The 18874-nt window shown below is 36.0% G+C and overlaps 1 protein-coding gene across 15 annotated transcripts in view; it reads right to left on the minus strand.

Annotated features, from left to right (window-relative positions):
• ZNF638 (zinc finger protein 638) overlaps nucleotides 1-18874 on the minus strand; it is a 100715-nt gene that overhangs the window by 19557 nt on the left and 62284 nt on the right. For 5 of the 15 annotated variants that reach the window (XM_084765343.1, XM_084765354.1, XM_084765346.1 and 2 more), the window contains exons 7-21: nucleotides 18694-18840; nucleotides 18048-18089; nucleotides 17494-17523; nucleotides 17045-17167; nucleotides 14537-14595; nucleotides 14264-14316; nucleotides 12832-12882; nucleotides 8768-8836; nucleotides 7907-7990; nucleotides 7261-7329; nucleotides 6230-6267; nucleotides 4358-4489; nucleotides 2265-2393; nucleotides 1462-1503; nucleotides 799-933 (exon numbers count right to left, since the gene is read on the minus strand). In XM_084765343.1, coding sequence (XP_084621469.1) covers nucleotides 799-933; nucleotides 1462-1503; nucleotides 2265-2393; nucleotides 4358-4489; nucleotides 6230-6267; nucleotides 7261-7329; nucleotides 7907-7990; nucleotides 8768-8836; nucleotides 12832-12882; nucleotides 14264-14316; nucleotides 14537-14595; nucleotides 17045-17167; nucleotides 17494-17523; nucleotides 18048-18089; nucleotides 18694-18840 — 1203 coding nt within the window. The remainder of the gene's footprint in view (nucleotides 1-798; nucleotides 934-1461; nucleotides 1504-2264; nucleotides 2394-4357; nucleotides 4490-6229; nucleotides 6268-7260; nucleotides 7330-7906; nucleotides 7991-8767; nucleotides 8837-12831; nucleotides 12883-14263; nucleotides 14317-14536; nucleotides 14596-17044; nucleotides 17168-17493; nucleotides 17524-18047; nucleotides 18090-18693; nucleotides 18841-18874) is intronic. The other 10 variants (XM_084765351.1, XM_084765357.1, XM_084765344.1 and 7 more) reach the window with 7 other exon arrangements.

An 18874-nucleotide genomic window follows, 5' to 3' on the forward strand; every position in this document is an offset into this window, starting at 1 on the left:
CTATAGTGTATAAAGTTAATGATTAGATAGGCTACACAAAAGAAGCCTGTCTCCATCAAAGAAAACTAATTTTAATAGATATGCAGCAGAAATACATACTAAATATAGAAGGCAAATTAAATATAAATATATCAATAGTTTTGGTTTGTAAATTTAAGTAGAGAAGCCAAATCATGAAATAAAGTTGACAGATCTATATTTGTGTTTTACAATTATAGGGAGATTTAAAAGAAAAAAATATATATATAATCAAAATTTACCTATATTTTTTGAGAGGTTTTTTTTTTCTTTTTGAGACAATGTAGGGAAGAAAACTCAAATACATACACACACACACACACACACACACACACACACACACACACACACACCCATATCAAGCCCTTCATTTATAATGGTAAAAGAGCTTTGTTGGTCATATTTTATGTATATAACCTTTCCAGCCCTTCTTTGTTTTTTTTTGTGTGTTTTTTGAGACAGGGTTTCTCTGTGTAGCCTTGGCTGTCCTCCAACTCACAGGGACCCACCTGCCTCTGCCTCCTGAAAGCTGGGATTAAAGGCGTGCACCATCATGCCCAGCTAGCTTTCCAGCTCTTTACACTATTATTACTTTGTTCTCTCTGTGAACCTTATTTCTCCTTAAAATTAAGAGTTGTTTTTGTTTTTTTAAATCACAATCCAGAAGAAATTGTCCTAGTCTGCTATACTTCTGTTTAGTGGCTGAATAATGTTTATAGGTGCTTCAACTGAAAAGCCAAGTTAGAAGCTACAGACTGTGAGAAGACAGAGTTTAATTACCTTGTTTTTGTTACTCATGAACATATAGCGATCCACCTTTCCAAACTGATGCCCAACACACAACACACACTGAAGTCCATCTTCAGGTAAATTGTCAACATGTACAAATCGGTTGTAAATTTTGTCAATATTTGCCTGTATTTTGTCGGGAGTTGTTGTTTTTTGTGACAATGTAAAAAAACAAACAGATAAGCATCAAACTACAGTAAATCATTGATTAGCAGTAATTTAATATTATAGAGGCAAGAATAAGAAGATGACTATGTGTAAGAAAACAGCAGTCTTCCTACCTCCAATGTGGGGACTGAATCAGAGCATCAGGTGTCCTAAAAGCCCTTTATCGGTGAGCCAAGCCACCAGCCTAATAGTAAGGTCTTAATTTTACATCTGAGCAATGAATATTTCTTCTATGTTTATAAAATAACCCTCACATGGAACATTATGTATATGGCTACTAATTATGCACCTCAGTATATAAAAGAATTGTTCATATCAAGGACTATGAGACTTTTTTCATTTTTACCAAGAAGAGCTGTTTAATATCTTAGTTAACTCAGTACTAAAATTGCTACTAGGGTTTCCTTTAATTCTTAAAAAATTAAAAACTAAAACAAATCTTTCAATTAAACCAACAAACAAAAGCATTTGAATGTGAAAACTCACCTCTGGGTCACTTTCTTGAATCAAAGTTGTAAAGAGAGCTTCCTATAAAGCCAAACATTCAAAAGCAGAAAGTGAAAGCTCTGTCTTAGTCATATACTCAGTCATGATACACAGACATGCATTGCCTAGTATTCTGTAAAATAAGTAGTAAAAGTTCTGACCCTTTAAAATATGGTTCTTAACCTTTTTCTCTTTGATACTACTGACATGTATAATGATGCCACTAATGCTGGCAAGTTAGGATGACTATCGGGAGGCAGTTGCCTAAATTTGCATTTCCCCAAGCTTCTATGAGATTCTATCTCCTTTTAGGTCATAGACACTAAAATGACTTTGCATCAGTTGAGGTTGTATTTGGACAGATTTAAATTTCATGGTAGTCTCATGGCTTTGTGGTCAAAGTTTGCTTGAAAGCAACACTGACAGTAGCATAAAGAGTTATTCTATTAATTTGGTAGCTTTAAGAGATTAAACACGAGAAACAGGGAACAAGCTTCATATGCTTAAAACAGAGGTTTACCGAGTGACCAAATGTAAAAAATGAGGAGGAAAAATTAAAGACAATCACCAGTATTCTGTTTTGATTGTCAGCCAGAGAGTAGCAGTCAAGAAAGATTTTTTTTTTTAAAGCATTCCTTCTCAAAGAGCGGGCCGAGTGGTCACTAAAAGAAGAGGAGACTTTTGTAGCCTAAAAACAGTTATGTGACCCAAAAGAGAAAATGAGATAACAAAAATAATAAATTGGATCTTAAGATTTCAGTTAGAGCTGCTAGGGAAAATGATGGTCTAAGTCTATTACATACCTCATCTTTTATGTCCACATTCTCAGGAGCCATACTTATGGAGAGCTGATTTCCATCCATGGATATCGGGAAGCAGGTGTAAAATTTTACCATAGACTCTGCAGATTTTTTGTTTATTTCTATATATGCCTTTAAAAATAAAAATAAATGAAAAAAATTAATTCTTCCTGAAAAGATTTGATTCTTCAGAGTCAAATGACTTTAAAAACTTAGTAAGAAAACAATTGAAGTCTTAGGAACAGCAAAGTCCATAGGCTAAAATACCATAATAGTGAGCAAGAAATAAGTGAATTGATAGGCAATATTAAAAAGAGAACCAAAATATATTCTAAAATTGACATTGAAAAGAGATTTTTGCTTATTTATTTTTGATAAATATTATAATACTTATGATATATACTATTTCTTATTATCTTATTCTGGATGCTAGCTGGTCTGAACTTCACCTTGATGGACTGGAACTACAATCAGGCACTGATTTGTCTTATTCATTGCAACCAGACCTTACTTAACATTAGCAGATATTTTTGCTTTATTATTTTTTTAAAGAGCTAAGACATTTAAATTAAGAATTCCTTAGATTTAAACTGTCATTCCCAATGGTATTTCCAGTTACACTGCCTGGAACATGAGTAGCCCTTTATCCAGTGAGTCCACACTGTATTATCTGACCATTCGTCACTTAATGACAATTTTTAACAGTTTGTCAAATGTAGTACCTGTGTTCAAGTAACCTTTATTTTATATCATGGCAAACAAACATACATAGAGGCAAAACATTCATACAATAAAGACATAAAATTATAATTAAAAAACCAAAAGCTGTACTCCCACACACTGTGCTGCACAGCTTTTAAAGTGTGTGCAATCCACAGTCTCTAGTCCACTGAGTAGCAATATAGCCATTATACTTAATTTAATTTAAACCTGCACAAACTCAACTTGTACTCTTCATTGTTCTGTAAGCACTCTGGTTGTTGGTCCTGTTTTGTGTTCTACAATTCTTAAAACTTGAGTGACTGCCAACTTGACTGAGTCAAAAGACTTCTCACTGCCTAAACAGTTAACACTTTTATTTTAGATTCTTTCCAGAAATCTCTCCTCTTATAAGGTTATTATATTATTCATATTAACAAGAAATTTTGCTGAGCTGTTTTAAAAACAATAGTTTTTTTGTGTATATGTGTGTATGCTCACTTACATGAGTTCATGTACACCATATGCATGCAGGAACCCATGTTGGCTAGAAAAGGGTAGTGAATCTTTTGGAAGTGGACAAGCTTTTAAGTTGCCAAGTGAGAGCTGTGAACTAAATCTAGGTTCTTCCTCTGTAAGAACAACAAGTGATCTTAACCACTAAGCCATCTATCTCTTCAGACCTTTATTAGTATTTATTAATCTTTTTGCTGTCCTACAAGTGATATATAATGGGTATTAACCAGTTTCTAGACTCAAAATGTCAACAACCATACACACATAAAATTTTTTTAAATTTTTAAATTTTTTTCAATTATTATTTTGTGTATAGAGTGAGTGGATTGCCTGCACATATGTTTGTGTGACGTGTGCTTGTAATGCTCTTGGAGATCAGAAGACAGCATCAAATCCACTGGGACTATAGTTATAGGCTGTGGTGAGCTACATTTTGGATCCTACGTATCAAACCTTGGTCCTCTGGAAAAGCTAAATCATCTCGCCAGCCTCGCAAATAAATAAATCTTAAAAACAAAATAAAAAAACTTCATTAAGATAACACTGAAATGGAAGATATTTATGTTTTTCATTTGAGAAATCTTTTAGTTGGGCAAGGGATATAGCTCAGAGGTACAGTGTGTACATCACACTAAGTGTAATTCCCACCACCTCCACCCCAAGAGAGACTGCAGGGGAGGGGCAGGGAGAAAGAGACAGAGAGTGAGAATGACTGATTATAAAGCCAGAGTGGGATAGAGAATTTGAAGCCAGCCTGAGTAAGACCTTGTTTTAGAAGACTTTAATTTTAGGATGGTCCCTTTATTCTTTAGTAATTTTTTATTAGTGTTGTAATTAAAATGTGCTTATAAATAATAGAAACAGTTATCATAAATTCTTACCTTTTTATGAGATGATAAAATCAAAATATCCTTCAAACAGCCAAATGGTTTTGCTAAGTTGTAAATTTCTTCTGTAGAATATCCTTTATTAGGCAAATTAGAAATAAAAACTATGTTCATTTCCTCCATTTCCTTCAAAACAAATTAAGAAAATGATTAGTATTTAATTTGCATTTATTATTTGAAGAAAGCAAGATAAATCAAGAGCTATCAAGATAAATCAAATTAAGCGCCTTCTGTGGTGGTTTGAATGGGAAAGGCCCCTGTAAGCTTACACATTTGAGTGTTTGATTCCGCAGATTAGGAGGTGTGGCCTGGTTGGAGGGGTTCACTCCAGGTCCAGTCTCACTCTCTATGCATGCTGCTTATGGCCTGCCCCAACTGTCATCCTTCCCACCATGATGCTCATAGACTAGCCCTCTGAAACTTAAGGAAACCCCCATGGAATACTTCCTTTTATAAGTTGCCTTGGTCACGGTGCCTCAGCCACAGCAACAGAAGAGCAACTGTGACACCTTTAGGATTTACATCTTACCATTTTCAGTTACACAGAATAAATAGAGTCATACCATCTGCCATCTAGTGCAGGTCAATCAATCTCCTCTTGGCTTACTGTTTTAAAATAGAGGTTCATAACTCTGACTGTTTCCTTCACATACCGTTCTTATGCATGCCTGTGCCTTACAATGGGATGTGCTCATCTAGCATTTAAAACAGTGTGTCTTCCTGAACAACAATCACTTTTAGGTAGTATTTTTAAGTTTATCTATTCATTCTTACATAATGAATAAGTACTTTTCTGGTTTATTTTGTTCCAGATCTGCTTATTCTCTAAATTCTCATTCTCATTATGCTAGCTTTTCCTTTTGTGGACAGCAGGAAAATTACAGAGCCCCTATGAAAGTAGACCATTGTAGGAAGAAAAGAAAAAAAGGAAGGGACGGAGAGAAGGAAGAAAGGAAAAAAGAAAACCTGCAAAGAGTCACAGCTTCACACACACACACAAGACAGGTTTCTCATGCTTGTTTATTCATGTCTCCTTTTTAAATATTTATTATGTATACAGTGTTGCACCTGCATGTACACCTGTAGGCCAGAAGAGGGCGCAAGAACTCATTATAGATGGTTGTGAGCCACCATGTGGTTGCTGGGAGTTGAACTCATGACTTTTGGAGGAGGAGCAGGTGCTCTTAACCTCTGAGCCATCTCTCCAGCCCACATGTCTCCTTTTAAAGAGCTTTGTGGGGACGCTAGTATACTACCCTGATCCTACTACACCAATGTTTAAAAATACTTTCCTAAGGTAAGATATACTATTTAGTGATTTCTTTGTTTCTTTTCTTTTCTTTTGGTTTTTTGAGACGAAGGGCTTCTCTGTGTAGCCTTGGCTCTCTTGGAACTCAGTCTGTGGACCAGGCTGGCCTCGAACTCAGAGACCTCTGCCTGCTTCTGCCTCCAAGTGTTGGGGCTGAAGACATGTGTCACCTGGCTTATTTAGTGATTTCTTACTGAATAGATTATTAAACAAAAAGGAGTCACATATGAACAATCTCAAATTCCAAACAATAAAATGCAGATGAATGAGATTTAGCATGCTCTTAAACATATAGGAAAATAAAGTGAATTTTATGTCCTTTAAATAAATCAGAAAGTCCATTTGTTTTTCTAGTTCCAACAAATTGTTATCTATCCCAAACCCACTTTGCCTAACATGTTCTCAGGAGAGTAATCTTCATAAACACACACATTTATTCAAGGTTTTTAAACCAATACCATATCTAAAGAGTTGAAAATGACTAAGAACTTTCACCATGCTAAAAGTTAAATACAGCTGCTCAGAGAATTCTATGTAAGTAAAATACCAAAACTGACCTTGTTCACTGGTTCATTTTCTGTGGCCTCCAAAGTACCTTAATACCAAAAATAATGAAAACACAATTTTTAAACGTCATATCATCTTCAAGATTCTACTTTATTCCATAATAATTTAAATTAGTTATTTGAACATGTATATCACTGACAATAGGCTAAGAAAAAGTAGAGAACAGGTATGAAAGTGACATCAGCTTTTCTCCTCTTTTATTAAGAGTATTTTCTCATTCAATATGTCCTGATTATAGTTTGCCTTCCCTCTACTCCTTCCAGGCCCTCCCCACTAGACCTACTCCCTTTCTGTTTCTTATTAGAAAAGAACAGGCTTCTAAGAGATAACAACAAAACATAACACAATAAAGTAAGATAAAACAAAAAACATCACATCAAAACTTGGACAGAAGGAAAAGAAGCCAGCAAAAGACACAAGAACCAAAGACCCACTCACTCACACACTCAGGAATCCCACAAAAAGCACTAAACTGAAAGCCTAACATATACATAGAGGACATGTGCAGACTCAAGTAGGCCCTGTGCTTCTTGCTTCAGTCTTGATGAGTCCATAGGAGCTTTGCTCAGTTGATTTTAGAGGCCCTTGTTCGCCTGTGACACCAGCCTTTAAATAATACATCTTGGTTATTCCTCGCAAGAGTAAAACTTCAGAATGACACAGAGTATAAATCTGGATTGTAATATATTTAATTTGAACTGGGATTTGACCCTAGTATTAGAAAAATCAACACTTACACAAAACATATGATACAATCAGAAGCACCTCTTCTTAAAAATACTTTTTTCAACTTTAAATAATAAGCACAAGCCAGGCGTGGTGGTGCACGCATTTAATCCTAGCACTTGGGAGGCAGAGGCAGGTAATTACTATGAGTTTGAGGCCAGCCTGGTCTACAAAGTGAGTCCAGGACAGCTAAGGATACACAGAGAAACCCTGTCTGAAACCCTCCCCCCCCCAAACAAAACAAAACAAAAAACAAATAAATGAAAAGCACAAAACACAATATCTACTGGCATACCTGAAATTGTTTCTTCAGCACTCTTTCCAGTGGCTTTATCTTCCATACTAGTCTTGGTTTCAGAGTTTGCTGCACAAAATAGACTACTTTAATTTTCTAAGAAAATGCCAATAAATTAAACTAATGAATCTGAACTAGAATTTAAACTAGTAATTTCATCACTTCATTTCTCTCATGCTAAGTAAAACCTCTCTTTGGAAAACAAAATAATCCCTTTGAGGCTTATGGATCTCTGTATGTACATGTAGGCATGTGCACCTGTGTCATGTATATGGAAGGCAGATGTCAATATCAAATGTCTACCTCCATTGCTCTCAAGCCTTAATGTTTTGAGATAGGGTCTCATTGACACTACAGATCATCCATTCAGCTAGACTGGCTGGCTAATGAGCTCTAGGAACTTCCTACATTGTCTGTCCCCACCAACCCAGCACTGGGATTACAGGTGTGTGCTATGCCTGGCTTTTATGTGGGTTGCTGGGAGCCAAATATAGGCTTTCATGCTTGCATACCCAACAACTTTTTAAAAACTAAGCCATTTCCCAAGCCTCCCTTTGAGAATTTTTGAGAAAAATTTCAAAATATATCTTGAGTATAAACCAAGAGGATCCAAAGAATAAGCCACTGAGTGATAGTACATGGTTACCTGGTACAGTCACGGGTTTATTGGAGTCTTTGTTTTTGATATTCCCAGACTTTTTAGCTTCTAGAGACTTCTTTCCAGATTTGGCTTTTAAAAGTAGAATTAAACCATTATTCTAAGATTAATAGCCTACTCATTTTGCATATTTCATATTAATATATCAGAAACAAATAGCTCAACCTTATCTGAATAGCAGTTTATTACATATATTATTTATTTTCAAATTTTTACAATAAATCAAAAGCAAATTTAATTTGAGACATATTTTTGTTGGCCTTGAATTAGTTTCATTAATATATATTTTGAAATTTCTATGAAGGTTTCTTAGAATTAAACTATTAAAAAAGATACTACTAACAGGACCATGCTAATGTCAATGTATAACATGTATGCTAAATAGCATTTCACTTTTTTATCAGGGAAAGTAATCTGCTTTAAAGTAGCAAACACCAAACAAACTGTTTAAGCTGTGTAAGGGAGTGCGACATGACAGTTATAACAAGCGGGAAACAGGGAAATTTTAAAACATTTAAAGGGAAAAGTGATAGAAAAGCCTATAAATATATTACTGTCAGACCACATAGTTATATAGTTGAATACATAGCACATAGCCATAATATACATTGGTACAGAACACATACGGGTACAGAAATATTATCTTTAATGGCAAATACTGTTAAAGAACAAAGTACCAACAAATAAAAAGCCTATACTGTAAATTTTAAATACTGAAGACTATGAAATTCTTCAAGATGTTATCAGATACTAGAAATTATTATATGAATTCTAAACTTGCTTTCAATAATATATTCTTTAAATTTTTAAAAATTAATTTAATAATCCTCTCTCCCTCAGTTGTCTTACCTGTTTTGATAGAAGCTTTACCTTTTGCAGCTACCGTAACCGCAGATTTTACAGAACCCGCTGATTTCCCTAAATTACAAAAGCTATAGTCAAAACTGTTTTACTTGATACATAACTAGTACCAGTCTCCAAAGAACCTCATTAAAACCAATTTAAGAATAACATAAAATGCTACCATATTTTGGGACATCAAGCAATGATTATTTCTTTAGGAGAGGGTTATCTATCAGTTACTACAAAGTAGGACTTAATTTCAATACCTCTCTCTGAATATATGAATGAACTAGAGGCTAAAATCCAAAGTACAAGGACACAAAGCAATCTCATGTGTTCACTAGTTCCAAAACCAAGTACACGGAGGCTCTAAAGGCACGATTCCCTGGATCACACTTGATTGACATGCATTTAAGAACCACATGAAGGTCACATAAAGACTGTTCCTACCTAGTGTCCCAATTGTATACGATTATTTAAATTGTTCTGATCACTCAGTTTACCTATGTATCTGTAACAGCTGCTTACTTTCCAAGATAATGCTATTTATAAGCACAATAATCATTGCTGTAAGTTAGAAAAACAAAATCCTTTCTATTATTAAAAAAACAAAACCAAAATAAACCCTCTAGTGCCAGATATAGGATAGCTTATTGTGAGCTGTTGATCAAAGGGGCTCCAAAACTTGTCAAAATGATAGAGGCACTTGTTGGGTCTTCTTGGTTGCGCACAATAACTAGATGGTAAGATCTTATAGCTAAAGTCATCACTCATCTTCATGACAAAAAATAGAGAATTCAAGCTGGAAGTGAGCTGGAAAGTTTCTACCTCCTGGCTAGGTTCCCCTAGCCCAGAAGGTACTATGAAGGCTGCTTGCAGAGAAAAGGAATCAATGTCTTTACCAGCTATGAAACTCACAAGCACGATGTGCCTACTGGTACAACAGTGGCAAGAGTGTTACAAGAGTAAGCCAACTGTTCTTTGGTTGAATTTGAGGCACCCTCCACAGGAAATTTATACCTGGTACTGTAAACCAGGGCAAAACCTCATGATCAGGAGGTTTTAGGGCCTAGGGAAAACTAAATATTGTGTAGCTAAACTAACATGGCCCCAAACTACTTTATAAATACTTATGTTCATACAACAGACAAATGTTTAATCAGAAAAACTAGTCTTTGCAATGGCTGGTGGTAAACACAGAGATTCGTGGCTTCATTAGATGATGAGAATAAGCAATGATGACATTTATAGCACCACTCCACCTAGGGCTCAGTACCAGCTGTAGAAGAGGATATCCAAAGGCTGTGAGAGCCAGAAGACAGGGAGAAGGACTGTGAAATGCTGTCTTTAGGGTATGAGATGGCTACTCTAAACACTGTACCACAGCAGCCGATGTTGCCTCTACTGGGCCTTCACAAGACTGGGCCAGCCATTTGTCAGCCATGAATCAGAAAGGGAATCAAAGGACCCTATTCCTCCTTGTGGAACTAACAGTTACAGGTGGGTTCAAACAATGTTACCAGTTGTTTGCCCAAAGATGAGCCCATCAGGCTCGAAAGGACAGGACAAACCAAAACAAAAGAGCATGGATATAAGAAAGGACTTAGTTGGGGTGGTGGTGGCGCATGCTTTTGATCCCAGCACTTGGGAGGCAGAGCTAGGCAGATCTCTCTGAGTCTGAGGCCAGCCTGGTCTACAGAGCAAGCTCCAGGACACAGAGAAACCCTTCTTGAAAAACAAACAAGCAAAAGGTAGACATATCAACAGCGGTGGAAGAAAAATGGGAGAGAGTGAACATAATGCATTTTATACATATGTAAAATTGTCAAAAAACAAACAATAAAAATTATAGGAAGAAAGTAAAGAGAAAACAGCCCAGAATAAAATTATTATTACACTGAAACTGAATTACAAGTTAAACTGAAAACTTGGGCATTACTTAATTCAACGCACTTCTCCATGCTACCCGATCCACAAGGTTGTTAACTGTTACAACTTTTTAACCAAAATTTACAACTATATTTTAAAAATTAAATCATATGAAAAGAGCCATTAATATCCATGGAAACAGAAATGATTTACACTTACGCGTTATACTCAAAGACAGGAAAAAAGAACAAGTGCTCTCTCATCATCTGTAGTTTTGCTATCCAAAGTTTTAACTACTCACAATGAACTGCCAATTGTTGAACTTCAGACAGTTCAACAAGCCAGTATGAAATAGAAATTTTCATAGAGTTTACTTTCTGGATTTTAAATTGGGGGTGGTCATTCTGAGACGTGGAATGGACACTCCATCTTTCAGCTTCATACAACCTACCATATGGAGGCCATGCATGCTACACCTTTGAGGTCTTACAGTGATCCTCATAAAACATAACATGCTTTCTTTCAAAAATAAATAAATAAATAAACAAATAAAAGAGTAAGAAACCCCACTTCAGGTAATTCACTGTTTATTTCTTATTGTGTTTAATTTACAAATTAAACTGTATCACAGCCAGGTGTGGCACAACCCTTTAATCCCAGCACTCAACAGGCCAGAGGCACACTGATCTCTTGAGTTTGAGGTAGCCTGGTCTACTTAGGAGTTCCAAGCCATCCTGGGATACACAGGTTAAGACCCTGTCTCAAAATCTTAATTGCAGGTGTATATGTATATATGAATATGTGTATACATATATAAATATATATTGCAGTAAGACTGAACTATATATATATTTGAACCTTTTCAATATCAGACATTTACTGTACATCTTAGAATGTATGAATATATCCTTGTTCATAATTGGTAAATCACGCACCAATTCTTAGAGTTTCGCACTTAAACTAGTCAGTTCTTAGTAATTTACAAGTTTGCTATTCTGAAATAAACTGAGCCTCTGTAAACCAGTTAATAGATTTTTTTTTATGTATACCTGTTATTATCATGGAAAATTCACTTTATATGAGGATGCTACAAATCTAAGTAAAGAATGCCCAGCATTTATTCCCAGCAGGTAAGGGATGTCTGGCAGCTTTAGTTCCCAGCCTAGTGATCTCCTTTTGTGATTCCCATAGACTTTAAATAAAATTATTTGCTAAACAAATAAAATTTCAAAAAATTTCCTAAAAGTTTATGGCCGTCTATCTCAGAAGACAGACTTAAGCTACTAGATGAAAATTCCAAAAATACCAGTTACAATGAGATTTCCCTTTTTAACACAGTGAAGACAATTTGAATATACTGGTCTCTACCCTGAGTATCTCTAACATAACCTATAGGTAGCAGAAATAGGAAGGAATAGAGAAGAGTGGAATATACCAGGGTAAAGTGAAAAAAAGAACCAACCTCATTTGATACTCAAAAACCTACTTCCGTGAGCCAGGCATGATGGCGCACACCTGTCATTCCAGCACTCAGGAGGCTGAGGCCAGAGGATCAGGATTCGAGGCCAGCCTAGACTACATGGCAAGTTCAGGGCCCATTCGCTAAACATAGAATGCTGTATTGAACAACAATAAAACAAAAAACCCACTATAGCTTATAAAAACTACATGTACATTTATCTGGACAACTATATAAAAAAGAAAGTAAGTCATCAGTGAGAAAGGAAGGAAATAGCTAAGTTATTCATTCCCAGAAATACTTCTCCTGTTATTTATCTTTTTAATTTTTTTTCCTTTATTAATTTATTCTTGTTACATCTCAATGGTTATCCCATCCCTTGTATCCTCCCATTCTTCCCTCCCTCCCATTTTCCCCTTATTCCCCTCCCCTATGACTGTTCCTGACTGTTATTTATCTTTAACAATTAATATTAGAGCACTGTGTATTAAATCTTATTCGACTTCTCAATGACTATAATTCTCAAGAATTAATATACATATATTTAATACATACTTTATCACATGAAATACAACCCTATGTAATTCTTCAGCAAACTTGTTAGTGACTAGAATCCTAATAAAAATGTACCTTCAGGACAGGCAGTGGAGCGCAATAGTAGAGTACTTGCCTAGAACACACAACGCCACGCATTCAATCCCCAGCATTACAAGACACGAAGAGGCAATATAAAATAACATACCTGCAAATTTGTTCACTTTGACTGTAGATGGCTTTATTTGTCCAGTTTTGGCTAAAATAATTAGAAAAATGTATTTCAATAACATACTGTAAACAATATTTAGGTTTAGATAAGAGCTAACCTTGGAATAATTTTCAAAGAGCACTGTAGCCTCCAATCCCTTCTGTTCTGGGATTTGATTTATTACTTAGAAAAACTCTTAAATATGGATTTGACTAAGTCAAAATGTACACTTTTAGTGTTGGGGAAGGCCTCAGTTGGTAATGTATTGACTCACGTAAACATAAGGATCTAAGTTACAGTCCCAAAAATTATATAAAACCCTGAGTATGGTGACACATAATTATAATCCCAGTCCTGGGAACTAGGCTAACTGGTTTTCAAAGTCAACAAGTAACACTGTCTAAAAGGAGGAGGACATTACTCCTGAGGATGAGACATGTGGTTGTCAAAAGATTCCACATACATATACACATGCATAAAAAGGTAAACACCTATATTTTCTCCCTTCTTTCATTTAGTAAAATTTAATAATATTAAACTTTCCCTTAGAAAGGCTGTACAAATAGTTCCATTAATATTAATTGAGAGTTGCGTGTCCTCTATTTCCACACTAACAAAGCATTACCAAGTCATCAGCCTATCTTGGTAGCAAAAGATGCCATCTTTCATTGTGGTAGAACTCAAATTCACTCTTTTGTTTTTGTTTGTTTGTTTTTGAGACTGAGTTTCTCTGTATAGTCTTGCTGTCCTGGACTCACTTTGTAGATCCGACTGTTTCTGCCTCCCTGAGTGCTGGGATTATAGGTGTGTGCTACTGTGCCCAGTTTCTGTAAACCAGGTATGGTAGTGGCTCACACCTTCAATCTCAGCACTAGGGAGGCAGAGGAAGGAGGATCTCTGTGAGTTTGAGGCCAGTCTGGACTACATAGTGAGTTCTAGGACAGTCAAGGGTTGCTACTACTAAAGGCTCAGTAAATAATGTCTTCAAACACCATTTTGCAAGAAGTTTCCGGTGAACTGACAAAATGCAGTCATTTGAGTGAGTTTTTGTTTTTGTTTTTGTTTTTTTTTTTGAGACAGGGTTTTCTGTGTAGCCTTGGCTGTCCTCGACTTGCTTTGTAGACCAGGCTGGCTTCGAACTCACAGGGATCCTCCTGCCTCTGGCGTGCACCACCACGTCTGGCTTGAGAGAGTTTCAAAAGTTAAAGATTTGGTCTAGGGAGATGGCTTAGTGTTGACAAAGTGTTTGTTTATCTTACAAACTTGAGATTCTGAGTCAGCCCCCAGGGCCCATGAAAAGCTGGATGCAGTAGCTAGTGTGGAATATACAGACAGTGAGCAACAAGAGATGCTGCCGCTAAACAAGTGACGATCAAGGACTGAAGTTTGAGGGTGCCTTCTCACGTCTACATACAAAGTTACAACTTACCAGAAGAGGCTGAAGTTACAGTTTCATTTGTTTTTGAAGGGTCTGTCTCTTTTCTATTAAAAAAGAAAAGAAAAGAAAGAAAACTACTAAAAAGTTGTTCTAAGTTCTATAAATTTCTAAAATTTAAGTGTTTTAAGTTCAGTGAATTTAAATTTAAGAAAATTTAAGTTCATGTACAATTTTATAATCATAGTGGGTAAAGAGGTAGTCTTAAAATTTTTAATTTAACATATAGACACATTAATTTTTCATATGAAAACACAATTCATTTACTTTAAAGCAGATGCAAGTGATTTCTTGGAGTCTGAAGGTTTCTTCTTCATGTCTTTGTTCTAAGAAGGAAATATATTTAGAATAGAATATTAACATTCTTCAACTAAAAAAGTCAGTTTAGACAGTACAGAATACCGTATAGAGTTCAACAATAAAAACATTAAAATCTTTTTATTCTTAAGTATAAATGCTTATTACCCTTTTCTATTTACATTTCCTTTTTGTAATTATGTTTTGGTCATTGCAACAGCCTCAGAAGGGCCTCTGATTCTGTGTTCCCTTCCCATATACCCACATTCTTTCAATGACATAAAATGAGATTGAACTTGCTACTCCTACTCTTAAAATTTTACATCATACTCAAGGGAAAAAAACAGCCCGTAGTCTCACCTTTCTGTGTGGTATACACTCAAAGATCTCTAGTAGATGGAACTATGCACAGCAAAAAACCATAGGTATAGTTTTTACTATACACACATACTTTTGACAGCTGAATGTATAAGTTAGGTACAAGAGATTAAGGATAGTAATAGAACACAATGTGTAATTACAGCTACATGGTATAGTCTCTCAAAACACCATATTGTCATTTTACTTCAAAGTATTTCGTGGCTTATTTGGCATACATATACCCTAATGACATACTTGAGCAAAGTAAGAATTACTTGAATAAACGCACCATGGGCTTTGGGGAAGGGGGGTGGCACATGCCTTTTACCACAGCACACATAGGAGGTAGGGAATAGGAGGCAGGAGGCAGAGACCAATCTCTGTGAGCTGGAGGCCAGCCTGGTATACACTTGGACTCACCAGACTTACATAATGAAATACGATCTCAAAAGGTACCAGAGGGTACAGGCGCCATGCAAGCTTCCTAAGAGAGAAGCAGCCAACGGTCCTACCCAGCTATAATGCTTATGAACCACAACAATAAACAGCCTGGCACAGTAAGCCTAACAGTGCAATAGTGGCATGCACATCTTCTAACTGGACGTGAGACCTACTCAACAAGATGAAAACTATGTCTAATACCGGAAACCTAGCCAAGTACTCTGTTACTGAAGACCACTTTACAGCACCATTGTTATCCCTACCAACAATCTAAACATCTGTCCTTATACCTCTAGATAAGTGCACCCCTCACCCTCATCAAGGAAGAGCCTTTTTGCAACAGACAAGGCCATTACAGAAAACCACAACCAATCAAAATGCAGAGTTGCAGAGCCCAATCCCAATAGATTCATCTACAAAACACCCTGGCACCTAAGGGAACATTGTGCAGCTCAGTTCCAATGGATACATCTAGAAAACACTCCAATGCCTAAGGTTTGGGGGAGCATATCAGAAGAAGTGGAAGGGAAAAATGTAAGAGTCAGAAGAACAGGGAGTCTGCTGTGAGATTATGTTCCCTGGTAATGTCAGAAGCTTTAATCATAGTCTCACCAACACAACACCATAGACATGGTCAAGTGGGGGAAGGGAGTGCGCAATTAAAGGCACACACCTTTAATCCCAGCACTCAGGAGGCAGAGTCAGGTAGATTGCTATGAGTTTGAGGCCAGCCTGAGCTACAAAAGTGAGTCCAGGATAGCCAGGACTGTTACAAAGAGAAACCCTGCCTCGAAAAACAAAACAAAACAAAACAAAACAAAACAAAAATATCTATCTGTAAGAAATTAGCAAGAAAATCATTATAATCACTCAACACAACACAGAAGTCATAAAAGAATGAAGAAAATCTCAATTACTTTTAAGATTAAATTACCACTGACTAAGGGATATAAGTTACAAAATCTGTAAAGAAGGCTTTCTATAGCAATTAAAAAACTAAATTATAATCTAGGCATGGTGGTGCATGCCTGTAATCCCAGCACTTGGGGAGGCAGAGGCAGGTAGATCTTCATGAATTCAAGGTTGGACTGGTCTACAAAGAGTCCACAAAACTCTGTCTAGAAAATGCAAACAAAACAAAACAAAAACTAAATTACAACAAAGTATAACCAAAGCAAATTTTCCTGGAAATTTCTAAATAATTCTACAGATATTATCTATGTACAATTAAAACAGAGAACATGGTCTAGAAAAACTAAGTTCAAACATTGATATTTGTAAAGAAACGAAAAGCTCCAGAGAACAAAAGAGATTACTCTGATGTAAAGTTTATAACTTGTAAACCTTAATTATGGTTTCAGAAACAAAGGATTACCAGTAGGTAGAAGAGAAGGTCAAAGAATTGGAACAAACTTCTCATGGGGACTTTCGCAATGATGTTATTATTTTCTACTTTGCAACCCGGGTAGCAGTTGCAGAGGTTTGTTAACATGGTACTATACTGCCTTAGACTGTTGTTCATCACTTAATATTATACTAGTTGTGCTAGTACATATGTATACAGATATAAAGAAAATTTTAATCTTTTGGACTAAGATTTAGGTTTTCTTTTTTACACGTGTCCAGTCATTTAAAAAGTTAAAGTAACAATACCCAAAACATCTAAATTTAATTTACCTGTGATTTTTTCTTTCCTGGAACACATACTTTCACACTTTTTCCTTTTACCAAAAGAGGCATTGTTTCAATGTGCTTCATGATTGCAATGACTGCTTTTCTAAACTCCATCTCCAAGTAAGCCTGAAAAAAAAACAACTACATTTAAAACATCCATTATATATTGATTTTTGATACTCAGCCAGGCTGGCTATGGACTGCTATATAGCCAAGAATACCCTTCAACTTTTGACTCCCCTGTCCCCACTTCCCATGTGCTACCTCACCTGGCTTATGGCTCTGCATCTAACATGGATTGAGTGCTTCTCTGTGAAACATAAAGAAGCTATGAAGTTAGCTCAAGAACTGGTGTTTTTGTCTTTTTGTCTTGTTAAGCTACAGTTTGATCTTAAGAATGTTTCACATACAATACATACTTAACTTTACATAACCTCTATCTATATCATTACCAAGGTAAGTGACGCGTCCACGGCAGGCCTCTGGAATAGGAAGAAATGGGAAGGTAAGACTACCTAAACAAAAGGAAGCCAGCAAAGATCTGGCTTTTTTAAACACATTGTTTTCACTGAGGTTTAGAACTAACAAACAAATGCTGGGTATTTTTACTGAAAATTTATCCACAGTGAGCAAATAATACTTTTAAGTAATAAGAAATGAGAAATGGAGCTGGCGAGATGGTTAGGTCAGCAGTTAAGCACACTGGATGCTCTTCCAGAGGATCTGGCTTCAATTCCCAGCACTCACATGGTTGCTGCAGGCAGCCACACATGTGGTATACGGACTACATAGAGACAAAACACTCATACACATAAAGAAATGTGGAATAAAGTACAGGCTTTTAGCTTCCACAGAAATATCTAAGAAATATTCTGGGCTACTGAAAGCTGTATCTACTGAAACTCCGTTTTGATGTGCAGGTCAAGTATCGAGTCTGATCACCAAGATCTTCCTGTGTCCTCTCCCTTCACCAAACCCCTTCGTCCTCTGAGCAAGCCACTCTTACCTTCTTTTCATGTTCTTTTTTCTTTTCTTGGTTTGTGGCCCACTGCATTTAATTAAAATTGCATGCATGAGCATAAGTGGGAATTAAATCTAATATTCATGTAGTTTGTATTTTTTGAGCTGAAAACAAAACCCAGAGCCTACTACTGAGCTAAATCCCAACCCCAAAACTTTTAAAGCCTCTTGTTTTAAGGTTTCCTTTTGCCTTAACTCAAAATAGTCTGTTGTATGTCTAGAGTTGGTTCATCATTCACAAACTTTATCATAATATAGCATACATGTAAACAATACCAACTTTACAAAAGAAACCATTTATTTTCTGTAACTTTGTATACCCAAATTTATGTTTATTTTTACAATATTTGGAAACACTGCAATGCTTCCTCATTTACACCACAATGACAAAGTAGCTGTGATCCTATGACCAGCTTACAAAACCTTAAATATTTATTATCTGGCCCTTTATTGTATAAATATGTTGCTTCCCTGGAACCTTGTTTATTCCTGGGATATTTTATTCTGTCAATACAAATACTGTGGAACAGTAATATTAATGACATATATAGTACAAGCAGTTAAGATACCAACAATATTACCGCAAAAGCAACAAATTTGTATGAATTTTCACAACTGACAAGATGACTGACCTCATTTCTACAAGGAACAAGGAGGACATCAGTAATGTTCCCAAACGGCTGAAAGGCTTTTCTAATATCTTCTTCAGTAAAGCCATCCTCTGGAAGTTCAGATACAAGAAGAATTGAATTGGAACTCAAAGACTGATCTTTCCGAGTCTGATTTTGGAATGAAAGAAAATTGAAAAGAAAA

This window comes from Acomys minous, assembly GCF_964271855.1.
Source record: "Acomys minous genome assembly, chromosome: 17".
NCBI lineage: Eukaryota > Metazoa > Chordata > Mammalia > Rodentia > Muridae > Acomys > Acomys minous.